The 26968-nt window shown below is 39.9% G+C and overlaps 1 protein-coding gene and 1 long non-coding RNA gene across 4 annotated transcripts in view; one reads left to right on the top strand and one right to left on the bottom strand.

The window, feature by feature from the left end:
- CLASP2 (cytoplasmic linker associated protein 2) overlaps window positions 1–2617 on the top strand; it is a 181849-nt gene extending 179232 nt beyond the window's left edge. For 2 of the 3 annotated variants that reach the window (XM_060110135.1, XM_060110134.1), the window contains one exon: window positions 699–2616. In XM_060110135.1, coding sequence (XP_059966118.1) covers window positions 699–785 — 87 coding nt within the window. In that variant the 3' untranslated portion in view covers window positions 786–2616. Of the gene's footprint in view, window positions 1–698 lie in introns of all 3 variants that reach the window. The other variant, XM_060110136.1, reaches the window with a different exon arrangement.
- An 8223-nt stretch (window positions 2618–10840) lies between these two features.
- LOC132497654 (uncharacterized) lies at window positions 10841–26870 on the bottom strand. Its single transcript, XR_009533627.1, has 3 exons — window positions 26485–26870; window positions 15156–15255; window positions 10841–11243 (listed from the first exon to the last, which is right to left on the bottom strand). It is a non-coding gene; the product is annotated as an uncharacterized LOC132497654 (long non-coding RNA).
- Window positions 26871–26968: the final 98 nt, after the last annotated feature.

Here is a 26968-nt window from a genome sequence, read left to right as displayed (position 1 = left end):
AGTTGTCTGTAGAAGAATTAAAATTCAGCACTTTACCAGAATACTAGGCAGCCAGTAGTAATGTTGCATGTGAAGACAGTAGGTGGGAAAAATATCTGAGAATGACATTAGGTGAAAAAAAAGTAGAAAACAGAATTGGATGTGCTTTGATTCCAGACTAAAAATATGATCTCATACAATAAAGACTGCAAAATGACACAGAGAAATCAAAAACATTCTTGTTAGGAGAGCAGTGATGTAGTTGTCTGAGATCTTGGAGCCCAAGTGCCTAATTGCCTCTCCTGGCCCACTTCTCTCTACCCCTGTGACCTTAGGCAGGGATGGCACATCCTGTATCTCGATTTCCTCATCTGTAAAATGTTGTGAAGATAAAAAGAGAATTTAAGGCAGTATATTGCATAGCACATACTGCTCAAGTGTTTATCATTATTGTCTTAATAGTGACTTCTTTTTCTAAGTTTTGTATGTTATCACTGTAACATTTTTTGAAAGGCATGCTAGAATACTCAGTCCTGAACAAACTGAGACTTAAATATTTTTTTTGAAATTCTTAATTATCAACAGTAACTGGGGCATTATAATAACCCCTCAGTCTAAAATATCTTTTGAAGCTCACATATGTATAATTTTTTTTAATGAGCATCTTACAGTAATTTAGAGCAGCTTTCTCAAATGACATGTTTGGCTTGAATCTGCAGATGAAGCTACTGAATCTTTACATCAAACGCGCACAAACAGGTTCTGGAGGAGCTGATCCCACTACTGATGTTTCTGGACAAAGTTAGTGAAGCTGATGGAAGTGAACCAGGTCTCTCAAAGAAAGAACAGACAGACCACCCTCATCAATGAAAGGAAAATTTCAAATACATCTTTTGGAAGTTACCATTGTTTCCCAGTTTTAGTTTTTTGTTTTGTTTTGTATTTTCTGTAACAGAGGGCTATCCTCAATCTGCATGTAACTTTTATGATAGTTATTCCAAATTCAAAAGAAGCAGTATTAACATCAGTTGGTCAATACAAAGTAATTTTTAATCTAATTCATCATTTCACGTTTTACTTCTTTGTCCTCCCATTAACCTTTGCCAGTGTTATGACTGTATACATTTCTTTAAATGCTGGTTAAACAGGAATGCTTAAAGCTTTAAAAGTTTAACAGTCTAAAACATTTTTTGGCCTTTATTCAAATGCAGAATAATATTTTTATTGCTACTTTGAGTTCCATATCATGTCCTATGCTAGAAATATTGAAATGATGTGAAATAAAGCAGGACTAATCTGAACTACAGCTGGACTCTGTTGGTGTGATGGTGATACACGTCATTAATTAGTTGCAACTTCTTTGGGGTGATCTGTAGTTTAAAACTAAGACCTCAAAGAAATGTTACAGAATCAGCCAGTTCTGTAAGGCTGATAGCTTTTGTTGGTTGTTGATCTTGCCATCTTTATTTAAAACCATGTCCCCTCTATGATCCCTTAAGAAAGCTGTACCAAATCATCAGCCTGTGTTTTTCTTGTTACTTATTAAAATAGAAGGTTTCATTGCAGGGTTTTTTGGTTTGTTTATCTTTGTTGTGAATGATGCTTTTTTATTTATTAATATCAAATTCACTTATGAATAAACTTGATAATGGAAACATAAAAAAAAATCAAGTGCATGTGTGTCCTTGACCGTCTTCTGTTTCTCATTTAATAAACAAACTAATTATTGAGACATGGGAGTTGACCAGCACCTTTTCTTTTAAATGGTGGAACCTGGTTTCCTTTTACCATGAAATTGTCTTACTTGAAAACATTGATCCTGATGAGAGAGAAGATGGTGCCAAGGTTATTATCTGTGTATAATGGGCTCAAATTCTCTACCTCTTCAGGGCTAATACTTTTAACTGAGCTGCTGCCTATAGTGTCTTTTGGAAAACTATTAAAAGGGTGATTTTCTGTTACTTTTTAACAAATTTTTTTAATCACCTTTTGCTACACCTCTTATTTTCATGTGCAACCAACTTTCAAAAATTACCAGTTTTGGTGGAAGGCAAATTAGGTAATTTGGAACCAGGATACTAATGATTTCTCATCTTGACTTTTTTTTAAATCCTAACATAAAGTGAATTTGACTGGAAAGGCAAATACCTATTAGGGAGGCAATTTGCTTTTGTTACAGAGTTATCTGTACTTTGTTTAATCGAAAAAATGTAGAAATGTATGTAAAGAATTTAAGGCAAGAGTTCTGAATGGATGATTTGTGATAGGCTTTTACCTTCCTTCCTTTTTGTCCTAGCAGCAGGAAAATAGTTTCTCTATATTCCCCCCTTTACCTGTAACAATTTTGTTTTCTACTGTTAATTACATTGTGTATTTATAGTTCTATGCTTACTGTTGTGCATATACTGGCAATAAAACTGTACATAACATTACTTGAACAAATTAACAATGTATATCAGTTGTTCTTCTGTCTCACTGTGTGACAAGTCATTTATCTCATAACTAGGTTTTTAAAAATGTTTAGAAAGTCCTGTTTCAGTGGTATTCTCATGAATTTGTAAGTGCATCCAAGGAGAAAAGGTCTGTCAGGAGTAGCAGCCACAATCCAATGTATATAGCTCTATATGCATGTATATATTACATCTTATCCTTAAAAAGAAAAGGTATTTTAAACATTGAACTCGTCTCAGTAATGCTTTATGTTCCATGACCTTTGGTATGTTTTATAATCATTTTGGATCTAAATATTGATCTAATTTTGACCTCTTCTTTAAGGTCCTGCTCTAACTACTGTTGACAACTAAATAGAGTGGCTTAAGCTGAACAATAACTCTACTTGAAAACTTAGATCAAACACCTGGCATCTAAAGGCAGGCACTCAAGAAATGAATGAACTGAGTAACAGAAGAGTATGGTTTAATGTGACGAAGTGAAAGCTAAGTCATGTTTAAAATTCTGTCTTTTCAGTTGATAAGACTATAAGAAAGTTATTGTTGACTATTCAGATTGCTATATATAATACCTTTAATTTGTTCATTCCAGAAACATATTAAGATGTCAGCTATTAAAGAATGGTGATAAAAAGCTACTGATTAAATTTTTTTCTTTCTGCTTTTCTCCCCTAAGCTAATCATCAGTGTCATTCATTTACCCACGCTGCTGAGAACCAATTAAAACATATAATTCCAGGTTTTAAAACATGTTTGTTTCTTGTGGGTTTTCAAAATCTGTAATAGACTTCTGACATTTTCAAGTAAGATATGATTTGAACCTGAGGTTTCATATTTGGAGTAAATTTGCTATATTCCTTCATATTTTATTATAAACTTCAGGTCAAAATGACTTTTCACCAAGTTATGTCTTACAGTAAAAAACTAAAATCTTCAGGCCAGATCTATTTGTAAATTCAAGTGTTTATTATTGTTAATTTAGAAAAACATTTACAGTAAGTAGAAATGAGGATTGATGTTATTCCATAATACGTGAGGGTTTTTTTAATTTAACCTTTGACATCTTTGCTTCCTGTATTGTTTTAGTTCATTTTACTGCAGTTAATCAGTATAGTTTTATAGCCATGCAAATGAAAGGTCTAGAATTAAGCTTTAAAAAAAACTGTCAGTTAAAAATTTATCCATCTCTATTGTGGAATATTTGGAAAATAATGAAAAACTGAAGGAAAAAAATTACCTCTCATAGCACCACTTTAGATGATCTGTGTTGTTATTTTGTGGAGTGCTAAGATAATCAATTTGATTTAATGCTGAAAACTGTAAGGGAACATTAAGTTTTGTTAACCAGAGAATGACAAGATTAGAATTAGCTAAGATTTTGAATGCTTCTGTTCTGTGCATGTATTTAACAATACATTTTGAATATATTCCTTCTTTGTTTTTCTATAGGATGACTTCTAACAGCAGCAAAATATTCATTGGTATGTGTGCAGCATAATCCTGGGTTGTTGATCTTCACTGGATATTCTTATAACAAATAGCTACATCTTTGGCACATCTCCAATTATTTCCTACTTGGCAGTTTTATAGATGCCTTTACTATGAAATTACTAAATATAGAAAAACAATCCTTATTTAAAGATATACTAATTACTTAAATAGCTGGGTTTAAATTACTCTTATAATAGTAATCTAAAATAGAACAGGAAAATACAAGAAATCTTTATATGTATCGGAATTTCAGTATTTCAAACTTAGGGACTTCCCTGGTGGAGCAGCGATTAAGAATCCGCTTGCCAATGTAGGGGACGCCGGTTTGAGCCCCGGTCCGGGAAGATCCCACCTGCCGCGGAACAACTAAACCCGTGCGCCACAGCTACTGAGCCTGCGCCCTAGAGCCCGCGAGCCACACTACTGGGCTTCCCTGGTGGCGCAGTGGTTGAGAGTCCGCCTGCCGATGCAGGGGACACGAGTTCGTGCCCCGGTCCGGGAAGATCCCACGTGCCGCGGAGCAGCTGGGCCCGTGAGCCATGGCCGCTGAGCCTGCACGTCCGGAGCCTGTGCTCCGCAACAGGAATGGCCACAACAGTGAGAGGCCCGTGTACCGCAAAAAAACAAAAAAAACTTACGTACATTCATCCATGCAAAAGATATATGAGTAGTTGCCTTCAGGGAGACAGAGTAGAGCAAATAACCATGATACAGTGTGGTTAGTGCTATAGTAGAGAATAACACAGGGTGCTGATGGGAGCTAGGGAATGGAGGTGGGGGTACACATAAGGTGTAATCACAGAAGGCTTCCTAGGAGAAGAGGTGATATTTAAATTTAGTCTAGAAACTGAATGGGTCTGAGGCTCATTGGGGTGACAGGGTAGGGAGAGCAGAGGGAAGCCAAAGAGCAAGGCAGTGCTCTATGAAGTAAGAAGCATTATGTCATGTCACTGGAACTTTTTAAACGATGATTTGTTTTGGAAAATGTAAAAGAAATCTCATATACTCTCTTAAAAGTCCCCATAAAATATCTTTCAAAAAGAAAAAAAAAATCTGCATTCTCACAATCAAGAAAGCTTGGCTATAGCTTTTCTTTCAGGGGTTTTAGTTCAAAAGTTTTCCTTTTCTTACAAAGTTATAATATTGGCTATAACTTTTCTTTCAGGGGTTTTAGTTTAAAAGTTTTCCTTTTCTTACAAAGTTATAATATTGAATTTGCTTTCCAGACTGAATGTATCATTTATGTCTCCCCAGCTGGCCATCATTACACAGGTTGGTTTAGCTGGAACATGGGATGCCAGTGGAGAATGACCCCAGATTGAGTACTAGATACTCTGAGATATAATCTAACTGAACTAAGGAGTTCACTGAAGACTTAAACTGAAGAACAGCATGGTTAGAATTAACATCACAAACACCTCAAATTTTACATGCTCTGAAAACTTCAGAAGTGAGTTAGTTTTTAGGTTACAATTTTTTTACAGATTGGTCTCTATGAATCTGGTTCTGATAACCCTTATTTACCTACTAAATATTTGAGCACCTGCCCTGCATCTGACACCTCTAAAATCTGTCTGCTGTAAATATGTAGCTGTGGATCTGGTAATAGGAGAGACGCATTAACGTGCTTTCAGAAATGTGATCGGTACAGGAGGGACCGGCCTGTAACTCGGTAGAAGGTGCTGCTTCTTGCAAACCATCCTGACCAGATAGCCCTGCATGCAGCCCCGGTCCCCCAGTATTTTTTCCCTTAAGAAAGTGTGAATGTGTTATTTTTATTGGAAATGAGTGCAAAAAGATTCCTTGCTGGTTTTGATCTAAAGCCAATTTTACAACATTAATTTTTATCTAAGTTCAGGTCTGAGTAAAGACTTAGAGCTTAATGACTTCAACAAAGCAAGAAATGTGCCTTTTCTTCTCCATCCTCCTAAAGCCATGGTTTTCAACTAGGGGTGATTTTGCCCACTGGAAGGCATTTGGCAATGTCTGGAGGTATTTTGGGTTGTCACAACTCGGTGGGGGAGTGCTACTGACATCTAGTGGGTACAGGCCAAAGGCGCTCCTAAGCATCTTACATACACAGGACTGCCTTTCCACGCATCCCACCACATGCAAAAAACAAGTATCCAGCCCCAAATGTCAGTAATGCCCAGGTTGAGAAAACTTGCACCAAAGCAAAGGAGTTTCCATGGATAGTTCCACGGGTAAATACAGCCCAGTTTAAAAACACTGAATCAGTTTTTTACACTAATGTTGAACACAAAGGTGAACAATCTAGAACTCATTTCCAGCTGAATTTTAGGATAAATTTTCCCATTTTTTAATACATATGGGCCCACATGCCAAACATTCAACACAAATCATTGATCCCCAACTCAACCCAAACTATTTTCTACTTTTTCTCCTACAACTTACTCCATTCTAAAGTCTCAGTCCAATGCTAGGGTAGTCCTTCAAATTTTCCTCTAAGAAATGGTGATTTTTATTTCAAAGAACTGATTTCTAGCTCTTGAGGTCAGAGAATTTCCATACAGTGAGGTTTCCTCCAGGTCTGCAGCAGTGTGAATGACCGAGGAGACCCAGAAGAATGGCCTTGAAGTTTGTTGGCCAGTATTAAGTCGATATTCAAATATTGTGTAATTCCACCTGTATGAGATACCTAGCAACAGAAAGTAGAATGGTGTTAGGGGCAGCAGGGAGGAGGGAATAGGGAGTTATTGTTTAATGGGCACAGAGTTACTGTTTGCAATGATGAGAAGAGTTCTGGAGAAGGATGGTGGTGACAGTTGCAAAACAATGTGAATATACTTAATACCACTGAACTAAACATTTTAAAATGATTAAGATCGTAAATTTATGTTATGTGTATTTTACCACAATTAAAAATAATTTAAAAAATAATGGTCATGGGCTTTCCTGGTGGTGCAGTGGTTAAGAATCCGCCTGCCAATGCAGGGGTCACGGGTTCAAGCCCTAGTATGGGAAGATCCCACATACTGAGGAGCAACTAAGCCCGTGCGCCACAACTACTGAGCCTGCGCTCTAGAGCCCGCGAGGCACAACTACTGAGCCCACATGCCACAACTACTGAAGCCCATGCGCCTAGAGCCCGTGCTCTGCAACAAGAGAAGCCACCGCAACGAGAAGCCCACGCACCACAACGAAGAGTAGCCCCCGCTTGCCGCAACTAGAGAAAGCCTGTGTGCAGCAACGAAAGCCCAATGCAGCCAAAAATAAATAAATAAATAAAACTTCTTTTTTAAAAAGTGCCTCTAAGATTTTTTTAAATAAATAAATAATGGTCATTAAAATGAGGTCAAAATACAAAAGTAATTAAGAACTCTGTTCACCACCTGATTACTGTGAACAACTCTGTGTAAAGATGTTTGGGTAAATAATATATCGAATGATACCCATGGTGTATTTTATATATATATATATATATATACACACTGAGTATATAAAAGAGCAGAGTAGGCACATTGAAGCAACTCTTTATTTTCTTTTTAATTTTTTAATTTTTTGGCTGCGTCGGGTCTTAGTTGCGGCACACGGTATCTTTCATCGTGGCGCGCGGACTCCTCTCTAGTTGTGGCATGCGGTTTTCTCTCTCTAGCAGTGGCACATGGGCTCAGTAGTTGTGGCGTGCAGGCTTAGTTGCTCTGCAGCATGTGGGATCTTAGAACTCCGACCAGGGATTGAACCCACGTCCCCTGCATTGGAAGGCGGATTCTTAACCACTGGACCACCGGGGAAGTCCCAAAGCAACTCTTTTAAAAGTTGCTGTGTTGAGATGTGTTGCCCACAAAGATTGCAAAATTTCGATCATGGCTTCCTCTCTTGCACTCTGCTCATTTTGTTCATTCACTGTTTTCAGTGATTCTGACTTCACCACTGATGGGTTTTTCTAAATTTGGCATATGGAATCAGACCCACTTTGTCTAAGTCCTGCCTCCTTTAAGGTTCATACCATTGGTAGATCTGCCACCTCCTGCCTTCTGTCACCACCCTTGCCTTCTGCTGTTGTATCAACTAGTTGGCATCTGTCCTAGATTTCCTCACCTTCCCAAGAGAGGATAGTAGCAGAGAATGGATTATGCAGTGAAGCTGCTCAAGTGCAAAATCACTGTTTCCACCACTTGGACAAGTTAATCTCTTAAAGCTTCAATTCCTCATCTACAGAGCAGCAAAAACAATAGCACTTATCACATAAGAATATTATGGAACTAAATGAAATAATGCCTGTTTCTTGGGCATAGCCTGACACTCCACATGTGAGGGACTTTAGAGCTTCAGTCTTAGACGGGGTGCAGCCATCCAGCTGACTCCCAGCGCTGCTGCTGTCTTCCTTTGTGCTCAGTTATTTCACCATCCTTGGACCTGAGCTGCTCCACCCAGCCATCATAGACCCAGCATTTCATTTGCTAATTGCGGGGCTTTAAAAAATTTTTTTTTGATTGTGGTAAAAAACCATGTAACATGAAACTTAACCACTGTAGCCATTTTTAAGTGTACAGTTCAATAGTGTTAAGCACATTCACACTGTTGTACAACAGACCTCTAGAACTTTTTCATCTTGCAAAACTGAAATTCTACTCCCATTAAACACTAATTACCCTTTCTCTAGTGCTTGGCACCCATCCGTCTACTTTTTGTTTTTATGATTCTAACTACTTTAGATACTTCATAGGAGTGGAATCATACAATATTTGTCCTTTTGTGACACTTATTTCACTTAGCATAATGTCCTCAAGGTTCATCCGTGTTGTGGCATGTGCCAGGATTGCCTTCTTTTTTAAGGCTGAATAATATTCCAGTGTGTGTATATACTACATTTCTTTATCCATTCATCTACTTTGGAAATTTGTGTTGCTTCCAACTCTTGGCTGTTGTAATGCTGCACAGGCCTTTTTTTTTTTTTTCTAAAAAAAAACCATTTATGTGTTTCTAGCACTGTCCACAATACTTGAACATAGCAAGTCTTAATACTTGTTTTATAAATGAATAAATTAATAAATTAATTCAGCAAGTCTTTAGAATATCCAAGTCTCCTAAAAACAATAAAATTGTTCTATGTGTCTTTACATTCTGACTTTTGTTGCTGCTTATATTTTAGCATGAAAATATGTAATAAATACTGTATACTAATTGTTCTTTCCTATGTGTCAGGTTTTGTGCCGAGTACTTTAATGCATTAACTTTTCATTCTAATCCTACAAGGCAAGTATTATTATCATCATCATCTCCAGTTTACAAAAGAGAGAATAAGACTTAGAGAAGTTAATTGATTTGCCCAAGTCATGTAGCTCATAAGCTGTGTTTTAAACCCAGACTGAGGCCAGAGATAGAAAACTTAATCTCTGTGCTATAAATGCTCTAGTTATAGTACATGAACATTTTTTAGGTCCCCTCCCAACTTTGTGAATAGTGGTGCCTTTAAGATCTTTAAAAAAAAAAAAAAAACCACCACCACCTATGGCATTTCAAAACTGCTCTTTAGCTGCTGTATGATTAAATAAATAAATAAATAAATAAATAAATAAATAAATAAATAAAATTAAATAATTTTAAAAAACCTCTTTAGGTATTTTGAAAAACTGGTGCATAAAAATAGTGAGTTTCTACAAATGCACACATCTCACCTAGGGAAGTACAGAAGTACTCAGAATAGGTAAAAATAATATCCATAGTAGTTAAAGAAGAGGATGCTATTTCCATATCCTCTATTGTCCTGGAAGCATTGATAAAATGAGGCCTTATAATTCAACCCAAACAACATTTGTCTTGGAGATGCCTGATAACCCAAAGTGTGGCTAGGCAGGGCAGCTAAGCTCCAGCCCTAACATCTCGCTGAGACTAATACTTCTTATTTCATCATCCTTTCTGTCCTTCCTTACTTTGCTTGCCTGTCTTCAAGCCTGGTTGGCAAGAGACGTTGCAGGAAGACACCATCCAATAGCCCTAAGGAGGGGTAGTCAGCCCAGACTGGAATACAGGTATAGTAAGGGAATGTCTCCAACAAGAGGGAAAGAGGGAAAAGAAAGAGGGGGATTCGTGATGAGCTAATGTATTGAGAAGGGGTTTTCTCAGACTTTGGGAGTGAACGTAGGTAATTTGACAAGCAAATGAAAAACAAAGTATGTATCATAATATACTATATCCTTATTTGTGAATATTTACACATAATGATGGTATTAATGAAAGCTGACTTCACCAAAAAGCTGCTTTAGCTCTGATTGGGTAGGAGGTATATAGATTACCGAATCCTTACCTTCCCCTGAAGAAAGTGAATAGATAGTGTCTAAAACCACACACAATATCAGGAGATATAGCTAAAGGTTGAAAGTGGCTGCTTTGGAAACTAGCAACGTCATGAGAAGGGAGGTTGGGGCAGGGGACTGTGCTTTGTTACTGATAGATGTTTTAAGCTATGTACTTTTACCACTTCAATTTTCTTAAAAAAGTAAATGAATTACACCAGCACTTCCAGATGTGCATTGTTCATGTGCAAAACAACAACCAAAAAAAAAAAAAAAAAACTAACGTGCACATGATATATGATTTTAAAGTCTGGGGGGAAAAAGAGTACATTCAAGATTGCAAATCTGGGATATAGAGACAGGAGGAACTGAGGAAGAGAGGAAAAAGACTATATGAGATGTGGGGTATGACTTCATTGTATGACTTCATATATATTTGTTTTATTAAAGTCTTATCCCTACAGAAATGTAACTAAGACTTCTGGTCTTTTCCTCTGCTTCCTTGGCCCAATCTGCCTTTTTTCCTGCCTCCGTATTCAAACCAGTATTTATACATTACAAACGCCAGTCTTTGGTGTAAGATGTTTGGTCAAAAAAAAAAAAAGAAAGTGATATCTCAGTTCAGAAAATCCCTTACCACATCAGTGATGATTGGGGAAGATTGATGCTCGCTTTAGGTCCCCAGACCTTGGTTTTTATTTATTTATTTATTTTTGGCTGCTTTGGGTCTTCGTTGCTGCATGCGGGGCTTTCTCTAGTTGCGGCGAGCAGGGGCTACTCTTTGTTGCGGTGAGTGGGCTTCTCATTGCGGTCGCTTCTCTTGTTGCTGAGCACAGGCTCTAGGCACATGGGCTTCAGCAGTTGTGGCACGCAGGCTCAGCAGTTGCGGCTCGTGGGCTTTAGAGCACAGGCTCAGTGGTTGTGGTGCATGGGCTTAGTTGCTCCTCGGCATGTAGGATCTTCCCAGACCAGGGCTCGAACCCATGTCCCCTGCATTGGCAGGTGGATTCTTAACCACTATGCCACCAGGGAAGTCCCCAGACCTTGGTTTTTAACACCTTTCCTGCAAAAGAAAAAGTATTACCTTTGAAACTTCTGATTTTAATATCATGTAAGATTTTGCTATTCCATGGACCAGCAGTATCAGCATCACTCAGAAATTCATCAGTGCAGAATCCCAGGCCTCGCCTCAGAATCTGCATTTTTTAACAAGCTTCCAGGTAATTCATATGTATGTTATGGTTTGTGGTTCATATGCATGCTAATGTATGAGAAGCAATGATCTAGAGGTATTTATGATAAACAGCACTAATGTTATTTATATTGCATGGTTCTTTGATTTTAGAATCCTTTTATTTTAGTAATTGTCAAGCAGTTTATGGACTCCACTTTGAATCTTTCCAGTTAGCAGCTTTTTTTTTTTTTACATTACACATTCTCATAGGAAATCTATGCACAAATTTATTAACTACACCCTGGGAATCCTAGTACTGCATCCTATGATCACACAGCCTCTAACAATGAAATGTACGTTGTATCATGGTGAAGTATCAAGTAGGCTGATTCAAGTTACCAAATTTATACCAAATTATTATTGTTTGAGCAATAAACACTACAAAACATATGTAATTCCATTCCATTTTTTAAAAAGTCATTTATTCGGGCTTCCCTGGTGGCACGGTGGTTGAGAGTCCGCCTGCTGATGCAGGGGACACGGGTTCATGCCCCGGTCCGGGAAGATCCCACATGCCACTGAGCGGCTAGGCCCGTGAGCCATGGCTGCTGAGCCTGCGCCATCCGGAGCCCGTGCTCTGCAACGGGAGAGGCCACAACTGTGAGAGGCCCGCGTACCACACACACAAAAAAGTCATTTATTCAACAAGTACTTGGGCACCTATTCAAATGTCAGGCATTGTTCTAGGCATTAGGAATATCACACTGCAAAACTGGAAAAAAATTTCTTCCCTCATGAAACTTACATTCTAGTTGAAAAGATAAGTAAGAAAACTATAGCATACTTGAGATAGTGATGAAGACTAAGGAAAAGAATCAGGGAGGGGGGATGAAAAAATGTGAGGATGTGATAGAGTCTTACAAAGACTGGCAGTGAAGACCTAACAGAGCAGAATACTGAGCAAAGAGATGAAGGAAGTGAAGTATGGAAGTGTCAGTGTAAAAATCGATGAAGAGCCACTCTAAGAAGGAAGTGGAAAGTCTAATTCGAGCCAACCTGAGGATTATAACCCAGGAGACGGACTTTCAGAAAGCTCTGAGGACTGTTCCACCCACTAGAGGTCAAAGCACAGTTATATGTTTTTGAGACAAAGGGTTGTACATCAGATAACATACTGACAGTTTACATAGTCCAACAAGACTAATAGTGGGTTATTGTTAGCCTTTACAGGATTAAGAAAGGAATGTTGTCTCCTAAGGAGTTACCTTGCTGGCACCAGAAGGAAATAGCTTTTTTTTTGGTGGCATTTTTGTGTTTTTTAAGGGGATCTAGTTAATATGTAATGCAGATGCACAGTGCACACTAAAGGGGAGAGGGTAGTGGCTCAAATGGGCAGAGAGGGGATTTTATGTTTAAAATTTCTTGTTCCATCTTAAAATAATTTATTTTATCAGTAGCAGAATAATGGCTCCCAAGATGTCCATATCCTAGTTCTGGGAAACTGTGAATACGTGACTTTACATGACAAAAGGGACTTTGCAGATGTGATTAACCTAAAGATCTTGAAATGGAGAGAGTATCCTGGATTATCCAGGTGGGCCCAATGTAATCATTATAAGTGAAAGAAGGAAGGAGAGTCAGAGTAAGTGAAGGAGATGTGATGGCAGGCAGCCTCCAGAAGCTGGAAAAGGCAAGGCATCAGACTCTCCCCTAGAACATCCAGAAGAAACACAGCCCTGCCAACACCTTAACTTTAGTCCAGATTTCTGACTCCAGAGCTGTAAGATAATAAATTTGTGTTGTTTTAATCCACCCAGTAATTTGTTACAGTGCAATAGGAAACTAATACAGGCAGCTAGACCTGTGGTTGTACAGACAAGTTATCTGCTTTAGCAGACACCTCCAAAATTACAATGGCTTTATAAAACAAACATGTATTTCACTTATGTACTGCACGTTGTCTAGGGGCTCTGTGGTACAGAAACATTCAGGGATCTAGCTCCTGTGGCCCAGTGAGTGCCTCCCCTAGGCTTCACAGTCCTCTGCTGAATACTTTGAATCTGACTTGATGATACAGGAAGAAAGAGCATAGATAATCACAAAGGCGAATTTAAATGACTGAGCATGGAGGAGGCAAAAGATACCTCCACCTGTGTGCCATTGGCTAGAACTTAGGTAATTACAAGGCCACCTCTAGCCTTCCAAGAGAGACTGGGAACTGTACTTTATGTGCCTAAACAAAAGGAAATTGGTTTAGTAACATAGCCAATCTGTTACAATCCACCTTTCACGTGACCAAGTGTCTGTGTATACCTTTATCCTGTACATAGAACATAGTCAACTCTTTCTGCAAGGGATGTAACCCCAAGTCCCAGTCAATACACCCCACTCAAAGTCCAGATCTCCAGTGATGTGAAATTCTTTCCATCAGGTCTGGATGTTAAAGGAAACCAGAATATGTTACCCTAAACAGGAGAATGCAAAGAATCTCATGAGAGTTTTGAAATGGCCAAGGCTGGAAGTAACTCAGGTCACTCCTGCCCATATTCCACTGGTCAGAACTCAGTCACATGACCACACAAAACTAAGGCAGTAGCTATGCTCAAGAAGAGGAGACAAGCACTCCAAGGAAGGGGATGAGTAAGAACAAAGGGTGGTTCTAGTCTTTCATTACCTATCATTTGGATAAAAGTTCTGTTTACTTTACCAAATGAATTTATTTTACTTGCAGTTCCGTAGCCCTATTTACTTTTTCTTTTTAATTTATTTATTTTTTATTTTTGGCTGCATTGGGTCTTTGTTCCTGCGCACAGACTTTCTCTAGTTGCAGCAAGTGGTGGCTTCTCTTGTTGCAGAGCACAAGCTCTAGGCGTGTGGGCTTCAGTAGTTGTGGCTTGCGGGCTTCAGTAGTTGTGGCACGAGGGCCCAGTAGTTGTGGCTCGTGGGCTCTAGAGCACAGGCTCAGTAGTTGTGGTGCATGGGCTCAGTTGCTTCGCGGCATGTGGGATCTTCCTGGACCAGGGCTTGAATCCATGTCCCCTGCATGGGTAGGTGGATTCTTTTTTTTGCAGTACGTGGGCCTCTCATTGTTGTGGCCTCTCCCATTGCGGAGCACAGGCTCCAGACGCGCAGGCTCAGTGGCCATGGCTCACGGGCCCAGCCGCTCCGCAGCATGTGGGATCTTCTCGGACTGGGGCACGAACCCGTGTCCCCTGCATCGGCAGGTGGACTCTCAACCACTGCGCCACCAGGGAAGCTCTGGTAGGCGGATTCTTAACCACTGCACCACCAGGGAAGCCCCTACTTTTTCTTTTTAATTAATTAATTAATTAATTTGGCTGCGGAGGGTCTTAGTTGCGGCACACGGGATCTTCATTGCAGCACATGGGCTCCAGAGTGCACGGGCTCAGTAATTACAGCTTAGTTGCCCCATGGCATGTGGGCTGTTAGTTCCCTGACCAGGGATTGAACCTGCCTCCCCTGCACTGGAAGGCGGATTCTTAATCACTGGACCACTAGGGAAGTCCCCATATTTACTTTTGTGGTTAGCACTTTATGTAAGGCAACTTATTTTGAGTATTTCATTTGTCCATGCTTTTCTGGAAAGAAAGCATACAGCACATATTAAAGAAAGTATTCATAGATACAGAAAAACATACTAGTGAAATAGAATAATACAGTTTTTTAGCATTTAGATTCTTCTTCTCCTCTTTCTTCCCCAATATCTCTACTCCAGTTTTCATTGCAGTTTTTGTTTTAAATAGGAGAGAAGTTAGGATGAAAGAAGATGGAAGGACTTACTGTTCCAAGGCAGGGAGTGTGGTCAGCACATAGTCCCCAGCTGTCAGCCCCTTTCTGGTCAGCACATGCCTTCAGCCATGCTGAGGTCCTGTGCATCCTGCTGTAGGAACAGGGAAATGCCTGGGTTTAGTGTAAGGATGGTTCATCTTAGTATGTGGTGCATATGGCACTCACTCAGGAGCGGCCTTGAAAGGTAGCAGTGAAAGGAAATCCTCCCTATGGGGGAGAGCTTCAGACTCATCCACTTTGTGGGGAAAGAAGTGGCCTGAGATTAGAATGAATATATATATATATATATACACACACATATACACACACACATATATGTATATACATATATATACACATGCACATTGTGTGTGTATGTGTATATGTTATATATAATTTTATATGCACACACACACTCATGGGTAGTGGTGAATTACCTATCTCTCATCAGGGTACTAGAAGCAAAAATATTACAATATAGCTGTGTTAATAATTATTGTTAATTAGTCTTTTTCTGATATCCACATCCTATGAAATTGTAAAAAGCAAAAGCAAAACCAAAACTAACAAACAAAACTGACCCATCAACAATCTCAATTAATTATCCTAGCACAAAAAATCCATAAACGTAATTTTCGCGTGGCCAAGACAGCCCAATAGAGTGTTTTGGCTAAAAGGAAGAACAGAGAAGGAAAAATACCCCACATTCAAGACAGGCAGCACTACATTATTCAATATTTCTGGAAAATGGCCCTAGGTCATGACTCAAATTTAACTTGCCAGTTTATTAAAAGGCTACAATGTGACTAAAAATAGTGCAACAGCTTGCCTTCCCTCTATAAAATTCTTCTTTATTCCAAGAGAATCCCCCTTTAAGAATGTCCAAGAAGCCAGGGTTTTTTTCTGATTCCCTTGATATCAAATGCGAGATAAGATTATGACAAGTGCTCATAATCTAACTTGTCTGAGATTTTTCTTTCATATCTGTGCCTATCAGTGCCCAGCTACACAGTTCTGGGACACTTAAGTACTGAGATTCTGTTCTGCAATCCTTCTAACATAAAGTATCTTTCCAAAAATATACCCCCAGTCCAAGGAGCTGTATGGAAAATATCTCCACCGTGTGACTCCTTGTGAAACCCTGAGTTGAAAATAATTCTATCTTTGCTTGAAGATCTAATTGTCCATGAGCTGAGTTCATTGTGGATTACCTGAGAAGCTGCAGCTTATACATTGCTTTCCAGAGTCACAATCTCTTGTAAATTACAAGAGTTGAGTGCTACTTAATCTAATAATACTGCACATTTAACCTGCTTTTATGGATATTTATCAACCATGCTTTGCCAAACGTTTGTCTACAAGGCATCTGCTTGCTGTTTTAACCAGGATGACTTCATCATTGTTGTAAATAAATGTAGACCTGTTGAATGATGGAGTGATCATAGTTCCTGCAAACTAAACAGGGACACTGAACCCGAGAGTTGATGTACCTCTAAGAAAAGTGGACATATAATGTTGTCCCTGCCAGATGAAAGCAAACTGCTTCTGGTATTCTGGTGATTGGGGAACAGAAAGAGGAATTTGCAGGTCAGTAACTGCCTGTACAACTATGGTGGTATTGCTTTGCTTCAGCAAAAAGCCATCTGAAACAGGAGCTAAATTTAACCCAGGGACAATGATTTCAGACTTCTGGGCCCCAGAATTTAAGAGAATACATTTGTGTTATTTTAAGCCACCTGATTTGTGGTAATTTGTCACAGCAGCTATGTGAATCTAATAGTAGCTATGTTGAGAGAAAAGGAATGTTGTTGTTCCTGAATATAATGAACAATTTTCCAGGGTCATCTTTCCTGCTTCAAAATGGGAGTCTTGAACTTCTTAAGAACCACTTTCATCAGCTCATCACCATAGTATCATGAGAGCCTCAAGTTTAAGGTGTTTGTAATCTGGAGCATGAATATAAATAGATAAAGAAAGAGGATCTATACCTTCATCTCTTACTTATTCACTCAGTGAGAACCTGGGGCTGCATCTAGTGATGCCCATGCCTGAATCATGCTATCTGTGTTTAGTATATTACAAAGGCTGAGGCAAAGGAATACTGCTGTGACTTTATAGGTTTATGAGTAAGTGCTTTTCAATTCCCATTAGACTATTCACAATACTCCCAAATTAATCTTTTTTTTCCACTAAAAAAAAGAAGAATTTACAGATATAAAGAACACCTAAAGTCAAAAATTTAAAAACTCAGAATACAAATGGATGTAAAACAGGAAGGTATGAAAAGGGTTGACAGAACATACAACAGAAATTTAATAAAAATTTCAAAGCAACTCAGAAAAGAAGACTAAATTAAAATTTCCAAGTAAGGAGATTTGACTGAAAAACATAATGAGAGATATTGAGGAGAAAAATAAAGACAACCAAGAGAATGAACTGAAATGAGGACAGAGGTAAAAATGATCAGAGAAAAGGTCATAGTGATAGAAGATAGGCAAAGGTGATCTAACATCCATACAATTGGAGCTTCTAAAAAAGAAAACAAAACAAGCAAATAGAATAAATATTTAAAACCAAAATCCAAAAATATTTTACAGAAAAAAAAACGATCTGAATCAACGTATTGAAAAGGCCCACCCTGTTCCTGGAAAAATTATTCTGAAATGATCAATTCTTAGACATGTCCTAGTAAAACTATTAGACTTTAAAAGTAATGGGGGAGGACTTCCCTGGTGGTGCAGTGGTCATGTTGATACTGTAGACCCTTCATATATGTGAATAAGTGGCACTTTACCCCTGTGGTTTTCCTCTTCAAAACCTGTAACATTAGTCCAATCATGTGAAGAAAATCAGACAAATCCAATAAAGGGGCAGTCTAAAAAATACTTGACTAGTATTCCTCAAAACTGTGAAGGTCATCAAAAACAAGGATAGTCGGAGAACCTGTCACAGCCCAGAGGAACCAGAAGAGATGTGAAAACTAAATGTAATGCAGCATCATGGATGGGATCCTGGCACAGAAAAAGACATTAGGTAAAAATTAAGGAAATATGATCACACTGTGAACTTTAATGAAAATGATAATAATAGTAATAAATCAATACCGGATCATTAATTGCAAATGGAACATACTAATAAAAAATGTTAATAAAAAGGAAACTGGGTGTAGGTTATATGAGAACTCTCTGTACTATCATCTCAATATTTCTATTAATCTAAAAAATAGTTATAAAAAATAAGTCTATTAAAAAAAATAGGACTTCCCTGGTGGCACAGTGGTTAAGAATCCACCTGCCAATGCAGGGGACATGGGTTCAAGCCCTGGTCCGGGAAGATCCCACATGCTGCAGAGCAACTAAGCCCGTGTACCACAACTACTGAGCTTGCACTCTAGAGCCCATGAACCACAACTACTGAGCCCTCGTGCCACAACTACTGAAGCCCTTGAACCTAGAGCCCATGCTCCGCAACAAGAGAAGCCACCGCAATGAGAAGCCCATGCACTGCAACAAAGGGTAGCCCCCGCTCGCCACAACTAGAGAAAGCCTGCGTGGAGCAATGAAGACCCAACGCAGCCAAAAATAAAATAAATAAATTTATTATTTTTTTAAAGAAAAACCATAGAGGCATAGACGTAGAGAACAAACATATGGACACCAACGGGGGAAAGGGAGGGTGGGAGGAACTGGGAGATTGGGATTGACATATATACACTACTATGTATAAGACAGATAACTAATGAGGACCTACTGTGTAGCACAAGGAACTCTACTCAGTGCTCTGTGGTGACCTAAATGGGAAGGAAATCCAAAAGGAGAGGATATATGTATACGTATAGCTGATTCACTTTGCTGTACAGCAGAAACTAACACAACATTGTGAAGCAACTATACTCCAATAAAAATTAAAAAAAAAACAAAACTCAGGTGGGCAGTGGGGAAAACTGCTTTGAAGGAGACTAAAGAGACTGAAAAAACAAATGTAATTGTGAGCCTTAACTGAATTCTGGATTAAAGAAAAAACTATAATAAACAATTTAGGAACAAATGGAAAGATTTGGAAATGAATGTTAATAGATATTATTTAATGATATATAATAATAGAAATTAAATAACTCAATTGAAGTTTAAAATTTTTTGGAAGTGATAATGATATTACAATTCTGTTGGAGAATTTCTTTGTCTTAGAATACATGTTGAAGTATTTACATATGAAATACTGCAACTTAATTGTCATTGTCAAGAAATATGCAACTTAATTTCACATGGTTAAGCAAATAATAAATAGGTAGGAAAAGAGAGAAAAAAACAAAATATTAACAAGAGTCAAATATATGACTAAAGAATATACAGGTGATCATTTTTCTGTTCTTTCAGCTTTTCTGTAAGTTTTTAAAATTTTAAAATCCATAGTCGGAGAAAAAAATAAGAAAGGCTTGAGTTTTTGGAGAAGCATAATATTACATTAAATATGCCTAGGAGAGAAAAAAATTACCTGTTCTGTTTTCCTCAAGATGAAGGGCATTTGGAAGCATATGAATTACCAGTTCCACAATTCTCCAGAGTAAAACTTTTTCAGTCAGTCATAACTGAGTAAAATATTCCAGCAACTGCCACGTGTGGCTGGGGTGCCTCGGTGAAACGATGATAAGCTGAAGACTGTTCACATTCACATATGGTCAAATAGCATTTCATCCTTTGTTGGTTTTTACAACATAGTCACAGACACCATGAGCGATGTCTATGCTTGAGTTGCCTGCTTATCCAGGCTATAGTAGTCAGGTCATTCTTGTTGATGGGATAGGTCCAAGACTAAAAGCTCTTCAGAGATTACTGGGAACCGGGCAGAGTTTCAAGCTCAATCAATGTATTAGTTTATTTAATCCTCATAACAACTCCATGAGGGAGATATACTATTATCTCCATCTTACAGATGAGGAAGCTGAGGTAAAGAGAGGTTATGTAACTAGCCCTAGATCACACAGTAATAATTGGCAGAGCTGGAATTCAAATCCAAAGCTAGCTACGGAGTCCAACCAGTGTCTCACATTCAAAAGAGTACGTGGCCCTTACTTGTGGTTACGTATTCCACATGATGTTCATATTCTTTGTGACATAGTCCCCAGTTCTCAAAATATGGTTGAAGGGCATTCCTCCTATGCACATACAGAACCAGGAAGGTACATTCTCATTTTAAAGGCAAAGGGACTTTGATCAAATCCCACCTAATGATATTGTTATCCATCAACCTCAGAATGAGCATATTTGTTAACTGTTCCAGGAACAAATTTTGCTAGTTTTATATCCAGCTGACTTGCAGTATTTCAAACATTTTCCTACCTAACTGGTTGTGGCATGTTTTTTACAAAAATGGCCACAATTTCCCAATCCCGCCCCTATTTCTCTTAACAGAGAATCTGAAAAAACATGCATTTTATTATGGTGAAGCATTTTAAGAACCAGCAGACAAAAATCATCTTTGCTCCCTGTCAGCATTTATAACCTCATAATTGTTGTGATCTTGCATCTCCTCATGTTAAGGGCAGAGTCTGTTTCCCCATCCCTTGGACGTGGGCTGGTCTTATGACTTGCTTTGGCCAAGAGATTTCAGCGGAAGTGATGATGCTCCCGTTCTGGGCCGATGAAGGCCTTACACTGTCCTGTTGTCTCTTGTAACCCATTCAACTACCATGAGCATAAGGCAGGACTAGACTGCAGGAGGATGGGAGGCCATGTCATGCAGCCAAACCCCAGACGTCGGCGAGAGCCGGCCAAGATCAGCAAGGCCATCCCACAGCTCATTGCTGCAACATGAGGAAGCCTCACTGAGCTCACAATAGCTCCCCAACTGAGCCCAGCAAAATTTCTGACCCACAGAAGCATGAGCTAAGTAAATGCTGGTTGTTTTAAGTCACTAAATTCTGAAATGGCTGGTTGCACAGCAAAACCTAACTGACACTCCAGCTCACTGAATACTTAGCACTGGCTTTTCCAAAACCTCAATATGTCCCAAAGGTACACCCAGCACCCCACTGTCTTAATCTCTTCAGGCTGCTATAACGAAATACCACAGACAGGGTGGCTTATAAACAACAGAATTTATTTCTCACAATTCTGGAGGCTGGAAGTCTGAGATCAGGGGGCCAGCATAGACAGGAGAGGGCTCTCTTCTGGGCTGCAGACTTCTCATTGTGTCCTCACATGGCACAAGGGGCTAGAGAACTCTGTGGAGTCTCTTTTTATGAGAGTACTTATCCCATTCACCAGGGCTCTGCCCTCATGATCTAATCACCTCCCATCACCTTGAATTTTGAGGGAACACAACAGACACTAACTCCATGAACCTCTTAACAAAGAATCTGAAGGGATGCATATTTTGAAATGGTTAAGCAAAGCCCAAGCAAGGACCATCACACAGAAAGTGTCTTTGCTAACTTGTCAGCGTTTGAAAATCATGCTATTTATCATTGATTTTTCTCGAGGACTTCTTGCTGTGCAGAAGTCCAAGGAGGTAACACTTTTTAATCTGGCACTCAAATGTGAACATTTCTCAGACCCAATTTTCTCCAATAGGAGCTCGTCCTTCCTGTTTACCAGCTGTCTTCCTGGTCATTAGCTGTTACTAAGTACTGATTGGATGAAGGCTCTGTAAGAAGAACAGTCGTTCATTGGCTGATCTCCAGGGTCACATCTGAGAGGAAACGGTAGGCATGGGATCACTGACCATGGCAATAGCAGCTTTTCTGTTGAGAGCTGTAAGAGCTGCTCTCACAGTTTTGCAAAACAGCAAGAACAGAGTGTTCTTCAGATGTGGCTAATCTTTACCATTACTGGCAACATAACATTCTAGTGGTGAGGTTTCAGGTTGTCCTGCAAGAGGTAGCCCCTCAATTTAGCTGCTCTTTTCAATGAAAGTTTCTGTGTGGGTATATCTCAAAGATGTGCTCCAATTTGTGTATTTTTTGGAGTTGCAGTGTACAAACGCCGTTTTCATGGTACTTTGTTTAATCTATTTATAGGAACTTTATATATTAGGGAAATAAAACTTTGGTCCATGATCTAAGTTCTAAACAGTTTTTCTCTGTTCTCTTTTCATTTTGCTTATGGTGGTGTTTACTAAGAAGAAAAGTACAATTTTTATGTTTTCAAATGTTATCAGCCTCTTAAAATTTCTAGATTTTGTGTCATAATTAAAAAAGCCTTTTCATCTCTGAAGGAAATTATGTTCCTCCTCTAAAATTATGTTCTCATATTTTCTTTAGTGTTTTACGATTTTGCTTCTATCCTTTCAAACCTTTTTGGAAAAACAAAAAATTTCAAGTCATTTGGAGTTTATTCTGGTATGTCTTTCAGATAGTTAATGTTGATTCCCAAATCATTTATTGAATATCCCATTTTCCTCCACGATTTGAGATGCCACTTTTTACTGCATAAATTTCCATATTCATATTGATTTTTCATTCTCTTCCCTTGCTCATCTATCTATTCATTTACCAATGCACACTCTTTACATATTTAGGTTTTATAATGTCCTAATATCTTTTGACTTTTTCAAATTTTTTGGGACTGTTTTTGCAAATTTATTTTTCCATATTAATCTTAGAATCAGCTTGTCCAGTTAAAAGATTGTTACTATTTTTACTGGGATCATATTAAATTTATTGGTTAGCTTAAGGAGAACTACCATTATAAAACTGAATGTAGTATTTTTTTTTGGCTGTGTTGGGTCTTCGTTGCTGCGTGCAGGCTTTCTCTAGTTGTGGCAGCGATCAGGGGCTACTCTTCATTGTGGTGTGCAGGCTTCTCACTGCGGTGGCTTCTCTTGTTGCGGAGCACGGGCTCTAGGTGCAAGGGCTTCAGTAGCTGCGGCGTGTGGGCTCAGTAGTTGCAGCACACAGGCTTTAGGGCGTGAAGGCTTCAGTAGTTGTGGCCCATGGGCTTAGCAGTCGTGGCTCGTGGGCTCTATAGCACAGGCTCAGTAGTTGTGGCGCACAGGTTTAGCTGCTCCGCGGCATGTGGGATCTTCCCAGACCAGGGATCGAACCCATGTCCCCTGCACTGGCAGGCGGATTCTTAACCACTGCACCACCAGGGAAGTCCCTGGATGTAGTATTTTTTGTTTTCAATGTACAGTTGTGTTTATTTTGAGAATTAAAAAATTTTGCTCACATAGTTCTTTACACTTATTAGGTTAGTTCCTAGGTATTTTATCTTTTAAAATTACATTGTAGGGACTTCCCTGGCAGTCCAGTGGTTAAGACTCCACACTTCCAATGCAGGTGCATGGGTTCGATCCCTGGTCGGGGAACTAAGATCCCACATGCTATGCAGCACGGCCAAAAAAAAAAAAAAAAAAAAAAGATTAAAATTATACTGTAAATTGATCCTTTCCTTCTATTATATTTTCAAACTTGTTTGTTTATATAAAGCTATTGATTTATAAATATTCATGGCATATGCCACTGTGTTATTAAATTTTTACTTGTTTCCCATGAGATTTCCGCATATATGAGCATATAGTCAGTCTACAAACAGTGATAATCTTAACCTCCTTCTTTCCATTTCTATACCTCAAATTTCTTTTTCTGATCTAATTCTGCTGTTTTAGCGCCTTCAAAAACCTATTAAGTGGAAATTCCCTAGCGGTCCAGTGGGTAGGACTCCGTGCTTCCAGTGCAGAGGGCACAGGTTCAATCCCTGTCAGGAACTAAGATCCCACAAGCCATGTGGTGCAGCCAAAAAAAAAAAAAACCACAACCAAAAAACCTATTAAGTGATAATGATGAATGAGGCTGTTCTGGTTAAAAATATGTTCACAAGTTCCTTGACATTCATCCCTTCAAAAGATGGACTCATCTTTTTGAATGAAGGCTGGACTGAATGATTTACTTCTATGGAACAGAAATAAAGTGAAAGGAAAGGTGTGTGACTTTGGAGACCAGGTCATAAAAGGGACTGCAGCTTCCTTCCTCTCTCATGGTTTACTTACTCTGTGCCAGTGCCATGGTTTGTTTTCGTTTTGTTTTTTTTTTTTTGGCTGTGCTGGGTCTTTAGTTGCAGCGAGCGGGGGCTACTCTTCGTTGTGGTGCGCGGGCTTCTATTGCGGTAGCTTCTCTTATTGCAGAGCACGGGCTCTCGGGGAGCAGGCTCAGTAGCTGTGGCTCGCAGGCTCTAGAGCGCAGGCTCAGTAGTTGTGGCGCACGGGCTTAGTTGCTTCGCGGCACGTAGGATCTTCCTGGACCGAGGCTTGAACCCATGTCCCCTGTATTGGCAGGCAGATTCTTAACCTCTGTGCCACCAGGGAAGTCCCCAGTGCCAAGTTCTGAGGACACTCAAGCAGGCTTGTGGTCCCAAATGTTGAGGCACTGAGGCTTCTGGCCAACCGTCATGCAAGTGAGCTTGGAAGTGGATCCTCCTGCCCGGATTAAGCCTTCACAACTGATACCCCAGCTGATATCATGACTGTGACTTTATGAGAAACTCTGAACCAGAACAATACAGTTAAGCTGCACCCCCCCTTTGTGTGTTGGTGAAGTTTTTGCTTATTGGACTAGATTATAAATTGATTCACATGACCCACAAAGTTTAAAAATGATTTGTATCAGCTTGGACTGAAAGGGACAGTGACAGTACAACGTGAAGAGAGGTCTTTAGACCCCTGCACAACTATAGACAGGAAGCAGCTGAGAAAATGATTTAACTGTAAACATGGGTACCTTTTATGGAACTGGAAGGATAACTCAGAGGGTGGAGCCAAGAGCCCAGTGGATGGAGAAAAGAGCCACTGAGTACTCTCAGGAAGTTGACAGAGTCCTAATCAAGGAACTGGCAACATTTACCCAGTTAGATTTCAGAATTTCTGTGGACTAGTGACTACTATGTGCCTTTCATTGCTCTCCCCTTTGAAGGGAAATGCCTATAGAGACACAGTTACCCATGCCTCTCTCATTGCATGTGATGTATGTGGTAGTGGTTAGTGCAGATCTCCTGTCTTTTTAATTCACAGACCTTCATATGGAGAGGAACCACTTGAGTTACACCCAAGGAACTGCATCCAAGAGCTCATTTGCTCCAGGACCTCACAAGATTCTGGACCTTAATGCTGTATTGTAATGAGAACTTTACAGGGGTCTGGGGAGGGGATGAGTGTATGCTCATGTAAAAAGAATGTAAAACATTTGTGGCCAGAGGGTGGATTCTGGAAGTTTTAAAACATGGGCCCCAAATTCTTTAACTCTCCTCCCATCAATCTGATTCTGTGGCTGCTTGACTAATAGAATACAGTGCAGAATAAAGATTCTGTATCAGTTTCTGTTCCCAGGCCTTACGTGTTTAAAAAAAAAAAAAGATAGTTGTTAAAGATGGTAAGCAGATTTTATTCAGGACGGTGACTGGTACAGAGACGACTGCAATGGGATTTTGCAGTGGGGGAGACTGGGCTCAACCTCAAATACAGCATGGTAATTGGGAATTTAGAGCCAAAGAGCAGGGTGGGGGTTAGCAGATGGAAATTCAGTAAGAGGAAACATCAAAGGTAAGGGGGTTTCTGGTTAAACCTATCTAACAGGATTCTTGTTGAAGGTAGTCCAGGGTGATCAGATATTACCTAGGTCAGCGGTCCGCAACTGACCAGGGCACCAGGGACCGGTTTCCTGGAAGACAATTTTTCCACGGCCGGGGGGATGGTTCAGGCAGTAATGCAAGCAATGGCGGGGGGGGGGGGGGTTCAGGCGGTAATACGAGCGATGGGGAGCGGCAGATGAAGCTTTGCTTGCTTGCCTGCTGCTCACCTCCTGCTGTGCGGCCTGGTTCCTAAGAGGTACTGGTCTGTGGCCCAGAGGTTGGGGACCTCTGACCTAGGTGATGATGGAGGCTAAAAAACCTAATCAGATACGGAACTAGAGGGTTCCTAGAATGACTTAGTGGGGTTCTTGCTAAACCTGAATTTTACAGATGGGACAGGAGGTCAGGAGATTGACTAAAGTTTGGTCAAGCAAAGAATCTTTGTCCTAAAACACCAGCAACTGCTACTGCCTGTCTTTGGGGACACTAGCTTTTGGAACCCGTATGCCACGCTGTGAGGAAATCAAGACCACACGCAAAGGCCACGTGTAGGCATTCCAGCAGGCCCAACTGAGGTCCCGGTCCACAGCCAGTATCAAGCATCAGACACGAGTATGGGAGCCCTTGACATGACTTTAGCTGCAATCATAGGAGAGACCCTGGATGGGAATCCCCTAAGCCCAGTGAACCCCAGAAGCAAGAACAATAACAACAGCGTAATTGCCATCTGTTCCTGCGACCCAACCCCTCCTTTAGTTCAAGCTCGCCAAACTACTCACGGGAATTAGCAGTTGAGGGAACTTTCCAGAGCCCTTCCTCGGAAGTGTTGATTGGCTTGCACCCACGTCAATCAAAACTTTCTGCCCAATGGGCCTTTCAGCCTCCAGGCAGGGTGTGAGCCTATTGGCTAACACAACCGCTCTCTCCATCTGTAGTGTGGGCAAAACCCAGAAAGTACCCACAAAGACTACACGGGATCAAAACACCTCCATAAGTGGCGTTCAGGGCGGCTTCCTCCAGTGCGGTCCAATGAACTCTTTCTTTTGGCAGCAAATTCAGTCCTCGAGCCCGCCCAAAAGGAAGAAGATCTTGACTGGTTGTTTAGCACAGGGGCACAGAGACTCACGGGAGCCTCGACGAAGAACTTGCCGTTATTGTTCAGATCGCCTGTCAATCAGCGCGCCTTTCTGGATGGGCGGAAACTGGTGGCCCTTTGGCACCGCCTCTTCCTGGGCTGGTGTGTAGGGAGGCCGCTAGGCCGCA

The sequence above is a fragment of the Mesoplodon densirostris genome, chromosome 10, assembly GCF_025265405.1.
Source record: "Mesoplodon densirostris isolate mMesDen1 chromosome 10, mMesDen1 primary haplotype, whole genome shotgun sequence".
NCBI classification, from domain to species: Eukaryota; Metazoa; Chordata; class Mammalia; order Artiodactyla; family Ziphiidae; genus Mesoplodon; species Mesoplodon densirostris.
Note: the sequence above shows the minus strand (reverse complement) of the source record. Positions and strands in the feature narration are given on the sequence as shown.